The sequence below is a fragment of the Orycteropus afer genome, unplaced genomic scaffold (genome assembly GCF_000298275.1).
Source record: "Orycteropus afer afer isolate SDZICR_OR568_19922 unplaced genomic scaffold, OryAfe1.0 scaffold00003, whole genome shotgun sequence".
In the NCBI taxonomy this organism is placed as follows: domain Eukaryota; kingdom Metazoa; phylum Chordata; class Mammalia; order Tubulidentata; family Orycteropodidae; genus Orycteropus; species Orycteropus afer.
The window spans coordinates 22,439,998-22,450,067 of record NW_006921590.1 but is presented as its reverse complement, the minus strand read 5'-3'; the positions used below and the strand labels follow the sequence as shown (position 1 = coordinate 22,450,067).

Below are 10,070 nucleotides of genomic sequence, written 5' to 3'. Positions count from 1 at the left end.
ATGGACTGACACGGTGGCTGTGATGATGGGCTGAAGTATAGCAGGGATTGTGGGGCTGGCGCGGGATCGGGCAGTGTTTCGTTCTGCTGTTCATGGGGTCGCTATGAGTCGGAAACGACTCGACGGCACTTAACAACAACAACAACAACAACTCCTCCAGTAAAGGTAATTGAATAAATAGAATCTGAGAGGAAGGCTCTGAAAGAGAAGAATATGGTTCTTGGTGAATGTATTGTAGGTGCCTGACTTGGACTAAAAGGAGAGTAACACTGTCCTGAGAAAATGACACTTAAGTGGAGATATAAAGGATGGCATGTCTTAGAAGAGGGAACAGCTGAAGCAAAGGCCCATGCCGTAGCAGGAAGGAACACAAAGAGCATGCAGACTAACCTGTGTGATCAGAATGTAGAAATGAGGGGCTGGGAGAAGAGACAAGAGGGCCAGACCACACAGGGCTTTGTGGGCCCCACTGCAGATTTCCATCTTTATCTTATGAGTAATGCAACTCGTCAGAACAGTTTTAAGCAATGGCTTGACAGGTTTCTATTTGCTGTATTAAATGACTTTGGCTCTGAGTGGAGAACATATTTGAAAGGGGCCAGATTTGATGTGGGAGACCTGTTATAAGGTGATTGCAGTAGCCAAGGCAAGTGATGGTAGAGAGGAGTGGATGGATTGCAGAGTTTCTAGAACCTAAAATTGACATGTATAAAGGACAAACTGATAGGGAAAAAGAGGGTGGAGTCAAGCATGATCCCCTAGGTGGGTGGGTGTGCTTGGGTTAATGGTACAATTCCTCTAGGCCTGGGGTAAGGACAGTAAGAGGCCTGGGGTGAGAGGACAGTGAGCCAGGCCTGGGAGAAGGGGCAAAATAATGAGTTTGGGCTTACATTGAATCTGAGGTGCTTTCAGGACATTCAGATGGAGATACTGAGTAAGGATAGATGGCTATGGAAGCTCTGAGGAGAGGTGTAAAAAAACCTCACTGCCAACCAGTCAGTCTGGACTCATAGCGACTCCTCCTTGGGTTTCCGAGGCAGTATCTCTACAGAAGTAGATTGTCCCGTCTTCCTTCTGAGGAGCAGCTGGTGGGTTTGAACTGCCAGCCTTCTGGTTAGCATTCAAATGCCTTAGGCACTACACCACAAGAGTGTAGGCAGGAAATACAGAGATAAGCCATGGGCACAGAGGTGGTGAATAAAGCCTTTGGAATGAACGAGATTTTCTGGGAAAGAGGTAAAAGAGTGAGAAGAGAAATGGGGTGAGTGTGCATGTGGAGGAACTTGATAGGAAACCAGGAGAATGTGGTGGGATGAAACCCAGAGAAAAGTGTGCTTCAAGGTAGAGAGGGTGGCCAGTAGGTCAATGCTCAGGGAGCCACAGAATCATGAGGTCTATGGAGCTACTAACACAGGGTAATTACAGACCTGTGAGAGCACTGAGTCAGCCAAGCAGGGAATGGCAGAGACATCAAGTGCAGACAATTCTATCAAGAAATTTTGCTGTGACGCCTCAAAACTATTACTCTGAGGAAATCTTTAAACATTATCCCCTGAAATAGTCTTTGAATGAGTTATCAGTTTAGCCTAATTAGAAAAGAATGTGTGCATTAAGCATTATACTCTTTTAAAGAATTACCTGTGTGTGATCAAATTGACAACAGCAACTCGAAAGGATAGATGAGAAGCTTAGAAGGACAATGAGTTTGTGTTAATGATGGTGAAATAGTCTGGAAAAAGTTGAGAAAGGTGGCACAACTTGAAGAATGTAACCAGTGTCACTGAATTGTACATATAGAAATTAGTTAAATCATGTGTTTTGTTGTATATATTTTCACAGAAAAAAGGAAAAAAAAAAAAGTTTGGCTGCAAATTTTCCTCTCTCTGGGACTCCACTAGTGAGTTAACCTACAGGGTCTCATAGAGAACAAGTGTTTTATGCCAGCTGCCTTCAGTCTTTGGCCAAAGACAAATAGATAGAAAGCAGTCAACCTATATATGTATAGCTGGGGTTTCAAGTTTCCAGCTGCCATTGAGACAATTCCAAATCATGATGACCTTATGTGTGACAGAGTAGAACTATGCACCACAGGGCTGCCAAAAGCTGATTTTTCAGATCACCAGGACTTTCTTCCAAGGTGTTCCTGGTTTGAGTGAGCTCAAACCTACACCATTTCAGTTAGCAGCTGAGTGCTTAATCATTTGCACCACCAAGGGCAAGTTTCTACTGACCGTCCTCTCTGATTTTCCCTGAGGAAGGTCATTCTACCTCCTTACAGCACCTTTAAAAGTCAACCTCTAAAATGTCCCCATCTGCTGAAGCTCCCACTGCCTAGTGCCCTTTGTGACGTGATATCCTTCCTACCAAAGTCAAAGCATGTGTCCATCCTTTGGAATCCACCTACAACCAAGAACATTGGCAAAAAAAGGTGGAGCTAATTACTCTCATAAGGGTCAAAGCCTGATTTCTTTTAGTGTTTGTCAGGAGACCTCGTGTGCTTGACTTATGTCACTCTTTCCATGAGTACATGCAGCCTTTATGAACCTACAGCTACACTATAACAGTGGTCTCTAGCTGATCCATCTTGCAGCTGGTGGCTGACTGCTCCTGGTGAGTAATGGTGGAGTTGGAGGCTGCCTTCTGGCTCACCACTGCTGTCACCTATCACATTAATGTCTCAAAGCTTGGAGAAAGACCTTCCTCTGTACCCTAGCCCATCTGGCTCCAAGTCACAACTTCTTGGCATTCCTTCTACAAGAGGGCTCCCTGTGGATTTGTTGGCCGGTGAGGGGCTACTCCAATCTGTTCATTTGCTTGATGCTCCTGTTGGGGCTCCACATCCAAAGAACATGAGGACTGAGAGTGGGGAACATGGGGGACCAGCCAGTTGTGAGGAGATGAAGCAGGTCCAGCAGGTTCTGCCTAAGAATGTGGCAAAGGTGGAATGAGCTGGATCCAGGTGGTACCTGACTTGGGCCAGCAGACTCATTGGCTTCTTCTTGATCAACTGGCAAAACACCCACAGGAAAAGCATTGCTGTGAAGCATGGAGGTCTCAAATATCAGTCATCTGGCAGAAGGGGAAGACTTGGCTGGACTTGAGGAAGCATAGAGGAGATTTTTTGAGAAAATCTTCTGAAAATTGGTCTCAGGGTGACAGTATTTCTGGGATAGTTCATGTGAAGTCCATTTAGGGGACAAGGGGAACCCTGGGAATCCCAAAGGTAGTCTGGCCTGAGGACTCATGGCCACTGGCTAAGGTTGGCCTCTGTCTACATAAGCAGCTGTCACTCACAGGCCTTTGGGACAGGGGCATGTCAAGAACAGACTCTGGCAGGGTCTCTCTGCCAAGATTATCTGTGGCTTCCAAACTTTTGATGTCCTGAGGGACCTAAGGGGGCTGGCAGCTTGTAATGAGATTATGACACGGAGAAACTGGGCATGAGTTCAAGCCACCTTCACTCTGGACAGACTGCAGCTGCCTTCATGCCCTAATTTTAGCCTTGTAGGAATATGTGGCATGTTGTGTGTGTCCAGAAGTAATGCTCTTCTCTGCTCTCTGGCCTGGCAAACAGGAGGCTGGCAGACAAGGCCCTTGAGCTCCCCTCACTCATTCCCATTTCAGCAGCCTCAGGTGTGATTTGGTTTGCAAAGGGGCTCAGGTGTTCCTTGGGTTCTGAGAGCCCTTGGAAGTTGGAGCAGGTTCCCCACACAACTGCTGGAAAAAATACACTGCAAAGAGAAGCTCTGCTAAAGAAAACTGAGGAAGGCAATCAAGGTCACCTACCTTTGATTCCTTCTTCTTGATTTTCTGAGGTAGACATGGTCTCTGAAGAAAGACAATCTGCTTGGTGGATACATTCCCCTCCCTGTAACACACAGAGAGCTGAGAATGAGTTTCCTTGTGCCTGGAGAAACCCCAAACCTAAGACAGATGCTACAATCCCTAATTTCATTAAGGCAGACTACCTACAGAAAGGAAAGCCACTACCAAAGGGTGAGAGGGTTACAAATCAAGACATCCACTTCCCCACTCTCCGACCCTCCCAGGCCTGCCACCCTTACTTCTATCGGGGTGTCTTAAGGGGCCAATAAAAGCTGTTTGGGTGTTCCCGCAAAGTCAGTTTCATAGCTGGAGACTTCCATTCCCCTGATGTGAAGTAACGGCTTAAACATCTTGGCCAAATGATGACAAATTGTTTTCTTCAGTAAATCTCAAAGGGGTGGGAGGCCTCTTCCAAATCTGTCTCTGGTAATGATGCCACAGAGAGGCCTGGTTGGCCCAGCATGACCAGTTAGATGAGGGCCTGAGTGGTGAGCTCAGCAGAATGGCCATTTCAGGATAGTGGGTGGAGGAGTCACTGCACGCAGGGTCTTAGCCACGGTCTTGCCAAGAGGCAAGGCAGTGTGGCTCCTGTAGGTACAGTGACTACTGCTTCTGCACCGGGCAGCATGTAGGGCCCTCAGCTCTGCCTCAAATTAATGAAAGGAGTGAGGAGACTGCTTTTTCCTCCCAGGAAGACAAGACTCTGTGGAGCTGCCTTTTAAGATGATAGAAATATTACCAGGGAGCTGTCTCCTCCTAGTGCTCCCACCCTTCTGATGTCTTTCTTTAAGTATTTTGCAAATGTCTTCTCTGCTGAGGAAATGTGTTACTGAATCCATCTAGGAGTCTCAGAGGGAATGGAGGGAGAGAACATTTACTTGGCCCCTCTTTTGTGTGAGGCATTGAGTTGGGTGATTTCACAACTAATGGTTCATTTAATCAGCTGCCCTGAAATCAACTCCGACTCCTGGTGACTCCATGTGTGTCAGAGTAGGGTTTTGTGTGTGTTCCAGAGGGTTTTCAATGGGTGATTTTTCAGAAGTAGACTGTCAGGCTTTTCTTCTGAGGCGCCTATGGATGGATTCCAACCTCCAACCATTGGTTGACAGTCGAATACATTTGCACCACTCAGGGACTCTCTAGTTTAGATCCAAACCAAACCAAACTCACTACCATCGAGTTGGAACCAACTCATAGCAACCCCTCCTTGGGTTTCCGAGGCAGTATCACTGTGGAAGTAGATTGCCCAACCTTCCTTCCGAGAAGTAGCTGGTGGGTTTGAACCGCCAGCCTTCTGGTTAGCAGTCAAGTGCCTTAGGTTACGCCACCAGAGCTCCTCTAGTTTAGATAGCAAACCCAAAATGCAGATGGACAAGCCCATGGGTTCAAGGGACAGCAGGGAGAGCTGAGGTGGACAAATGGCAGTGAGCATGAAATTGTATGGAACACCACAAGCAAGGCTGGGACCCCAGGTCTTCATATCTCCTGCGTGGAGCTACCGACCAGCAACATGATCCTGGGCAAGTCTCCTAGCCTCCCTGCCATACCTTCTTCAGCTGTAAAATGGGTCTAATGAAAAATATTGCCTCAGAGGATTTTCTTTTTGAGGACTAAATAAAATTATATAAAGTGCCTACCTCGCTCAGCACAGGGCACACAGCAAGTGCTGAATTTCTATTTTATCTGAGGGCTTTAAGCCACCTCCACCCAGATGGTCAGCTGGGTCATGCAGGATGGTAATGATCCACTGGCCCAGGCTCCCCAGTGGGAAGGAGGGGTGTAGAGGGAGTGTGCTAGGTTGCAGTGATGAGGAAATCCCAGCCTCCAACCATACCAGCCTTCAAGGACTAAATGAATGATGCACCTACAGTCCTTATTAAAACAGTGTCCAGCACAGCATAAGTGTTCAGTGATAAACATCACTCCCATGATTGTTACCTGGTTGTCTTGATGACAGGAGTTGGTAGCACACAGGTGAGTTGCCAGCCATAGGCTGCCAGTGAGTTCAGCAGGGGCACATAGTCTGTCTGCACCTCGACACCCTAAGGAGAAAGGCCACCGTTAGGACTGCTGCTGCCTCCTGCCAACCCCCAAGTGACTGAGAAGGGACATTCAATCCACCAACCCAACAAAGCAGAGAGGTAGCAGGGACGCCCTGCAGCTCCCAGGCCCTCCAGCTCCAGTGCTCACCAAAGAGCTAAAGAGTTTGAAGCCAACTGCCAACATGGGATTTCTTTCTGGGCCTGGCTCAGTCTGTAACGGCAAGGAATTAAAGCCAAAGGATTAATCCATTAATTTTGTTTTACTCTTGTCTGGACAAATAGCCTCCAGTGAGTTTCAGTGAAGAAGCGTAGTCGCCTCACCTCACAGATGCATTCAGGGCGTGACAACGCACACTGCTCTGGGTGATTTCATGGCTCCTCATGGGAGTTAAATTACATCTGACAGGTCATCTGACAGGTCATCTGCATCCAGCCACAGCAGCACACACACACACGAGCACACATGCACAACCGCTGCACAGAGGGTTTCCACCTGTGTTACACATCCCTCCTTACACGGATAAGTGCTGCCCATATCATATTTCACTGGGAATGGGGGTTGTGGGGAGATTAAACCTTTCAATTTAGAGACTCAGTCCAGCTCCTACAGGGAGACAGTCCTAACGTGAGGTCAGTTCATTTGGTCCCACACGTGGGCACTCTCACTGCAAGAGGCTTCTTTCCTTACTCTGAGCTCCTTACTAAAATTGAAAAGTGTGGCTCCCACACTTGCCCTTGCCCTGGCAGCCATGAGATGCCCCATCTCTGTTAGGTTGGCTTCTGAAAATCTCAAATGTGTGTCCAGATTCCTTCCAACCTATGCAGCCATGTGGATTCCCTCATCTGGTATTTGCAAACTGTGGTAAGAACAAAGGTGATCAAAGGCACAGGGCTGCCCACTAGAGTTCACAATCTGGCAGAGGCAACAAAACAGACACGAAATAACCAAAATGCAAAGTGGTCCGTTGGCAGGGCCACAAGGCCCAGAATGTCAGAAGAGAGAGACCCCAGCCACAGTCCAGGTTGGCTTCCTGACAGGTGGAGTTGGGAGAAGGCGTATTCTAGGGGAGACTAGACTGCCAGCATGTACAAACTAGAAGATAAAGTTGGGAAGGAAGTAGGGCTTAGAGCACTGAGGAGGGTGGGTTTAACTCAGGAGTGCTCTGCTCAGATATGGATGTTCCATGGTGTGGGCTGTCTGGGTGGTGGCCTTTTGAAAACAACCTGCTCACTTGACTGCCCTCAACCGGAACAGAGAAGAGGGGACCACCACCCTTGCCTCTTCAAATAGGTTTTAAAACTTCTAAAACTGGGTACCTTTCCCAGTGCAGCTACCAAGTCACTTGGGCCCCTGGAAGCCTCAGTTCTCTCAACTGTATAAAAATAAGTATTGGCTCATATCATTCATTCTCAAAATGTGGTCCTCACATCAACCTCAACTGGCATGACATGCTACGCAAAAACATTTTTCTACATCTTGTTCTGGTGAGTAGTGACTGGGATCTTAAAAGCTTGAAAGTGGCCATCTAGATGCAACGATGGGTCTCTCCTCATCCAGAACAGAGAAGAATGAAGAAAACCAGACACATGGAAATAATGCAAGGGACTGGTAGACCATGTGATTCTCAGCTATATGACCATGAGACCAGAAGAACTAGATGGTGCCCAGCTACTACCGTCAACCACTTGGAGATGGATCAGGTGCAGGAGACCCTGGATAGAGTGGGAGAACAATGTGGAACAAAACTCAAAATCATAAAAAAAAAGACCAGGTTTGCTGGTCTGATAGAGCTTGGTGGGACCCCTGAGACTATGGCCTCTAGTCACCCCTCCAGGCATGGAATTGAACTCACTCTTATGACTCTCAGCCAAATAACAGACAGGCATAAGAGCTGAATATTTACATTAGGTAAACACACTTGTTGGAGAGATCAATCATGGGAGAATAGAAGGGCTGTGTATGCACAGGGAGACAGCTCAGGGGGCAGGAGTGAATGAGAGGGAAGGAAACAAGGAAGAGGTAACTATGGGGAGGAAGTGGGAAGAAAGCTGTGGGGAATTGCAGTCAATGTCATGAGACAAAATGTGTATGAACTGCTGTATGGAAAATGATTTTGCTCTGTAAACTTTCACCCAAATCACAATAAAAATTTGAAGAAAAAAAAAACACAAACCAGTTTGGTCTCCAGACCAGCCTCCCCAGTATCCCCAGGGAGGCTGTTAGCAGGCACACTGTCAGGCCCCATGCGGACCTGCTAAATCAGAAGCTTTGGGAGTGGGTCCAGGAACCAGTGTTTGGACAAGCCCTCCCAGTAGTACTAATGCCGCTAAGATTGAGAACCTTGCCTAGGTGATCTCTTAGGGCTCTTTTGGTGAAAGAAAAGAATCCACAGTTCTGTGGCTAGAACACCTCCACTGTTCCAATCTAACCTTTTCCCATCATTTGCCATGTGAAGAAAAAAATAGATCTTTAAAAGCTCAGCAGACAGGAGGAGGGAGAGAAAAGGGGGAAGAAGAGAAAGAAAGGTACAGAGAAAAGGAACAGGGAAGGGAAAGCAGGAGAGAGCAAAGGAGGGAGAGGCACAAAGTGTAATCAATGTACAGGAGACAGACAGGAGAGGCCCTCAGTCTGGCTCCTTCCTTGGAAGCCCCACCCAGGCCAGGAGGGGACCAGCAACCCCTACCTTCCACAGGAGAGCGTGGTCAATGTCCCCACTGTGGGGCACAGCCTTCCGCCTGCTGAAGGAAGTGCTATGTGGCTGCTTTATCTGTAGCACCCTGCCCCCATACCCCTGGTTTAAAGAGAGGAGGGGAAAAAAAATTAAATAAATAAAACCCACACTCTCTAGCTTTGCAAGGTTATGATTACTTGGACCTATCAAGAATAACCTTCCCACTTTATCAAGCACTGTGGCAAACCCGCCACAATCAGACAGTAGCCATGGCAACCAGGACAAGCTTTGGCGCCTCACAAAGCCCTGAGTGGCAGAATGGAGTCCTTTTATTGGTGACAGTGGCTCGGCCAGGTTTTCTCCTTTCTCTGCCAGCACCCAGAGCGGCAAGACAATGAAGGACCCCCGCTGAAGCCTGACCTGCTGGCTTCCATGGCCTCGCAGGCAGGCTGCTACTATTTTGCTTTATTTTATTCCATTTTGCCACTATTCTTAAAGAGAAAGACAGCAGGATTTTTCCCAAACATTTTTCCCTCTTGAGGTAGGGGATGCCAGCTAGAGGGTACAGGAACCAAAAGCCAAAAGGAAAACAGAAAACACAACAAAACAAACACAATCCTGCCTGATAGAGCTGAGGGTTCCGTCTCTAGTGTTAATTTCTGGCTGTCACAGGGTGAGTTGGAAAGTAAAATATAAGGGGTAGGAGGTGTGACAGTCTCTGCCTCCAACTATTTGGGCTGGTCTTGATTTAATTAGTATTAAATGTGTTTTTCCATCTTACAATACATATTATAAACACAATAAGAAGACGGCATTTCTGAAATACAAGTTGAGCACCACACAGTGAGTGGAAAGTGCTTTTAAGTCCATTAGCTAAGAGGTGGTAGGAAACATAGACGGATGGAAGGGTCTCTTTGATCTGCTTTTTTTTGTGACACTCCAGTGAGGAGAGAAGAAAGCACAAACAGCACTCAAAAGCCAGCCTGCTTATCAAACGAAAAGACATTTCTTTCTGTGAGTAGGAGCAAAAAATTTTAATTAACTCTCCACTCTCTTGTGGTAGATACGTAATCTCCGATCACACCTGGAGTGTTAAAAAAAAAAAAATGCAGCACGTCCTGTGGTTTTCCAACTTGTATAAAAGGAATTCATTTGTATTTATAGTTCTTTTTTTCCCTTTGTTCCCTGTAATTTCTCCAGTGGTTGCAAATCAACTAAAGAAACAGACATCCAACACAACCTTCGCTCGCCCTCCAAAAATTATGACGACAGAATGTAGAGTTTACTAAGAAAAGCACGTGTCTTTTGATCATTTTTAAAGATCCTCCATGCAGGGAAATAATTAGAAGGTAACAACACATTGGTCCACTAAGAAAGTTTGTATCCTGAATGTCAGTTTACTCTTCTTTTCCCCATTTCAATCTGTAAAAGTAATCTGGAAGAAAAGCAGTTTAGAATAAAATACTTTGCTTCTTATTGTGTGCCTTCGAGTCGGACCCGACTCATAGTGACCCCTCCTTGGGTTTCCGAG

The 10,070-nt window shown here is 46.7% G+C and overlaps 1 protein-coding gene across 1 annotated transcript in view; it reads right to left on the bottom strand.

Annotated features, from left to right (window-relative positions):
- The window catches only part of RFTN1 (raftlin, lipid raft linker 1), a 271,732-nt gene that overhangs the window by 12,999 nt on the left and 248,663 nt on the right, over positions 1-10,070 (bottom strand). The window contains exons 7-8 of the mRNA XM_007937384.2: positions 5,764-5,867; positions 3,787-3,868 (exon numbers count right to left, since the gene is read on the bottom strand). Of these exons, the coding sequence (XP_007935575.1) occupies positions 3,787-3,868; positions 5,764-5,867 (186 nt within the window). The remainder of the gene's footprint in view (positions 1-3,786; positions 3,869-5,763; positions 5,868-10,070) is intronic.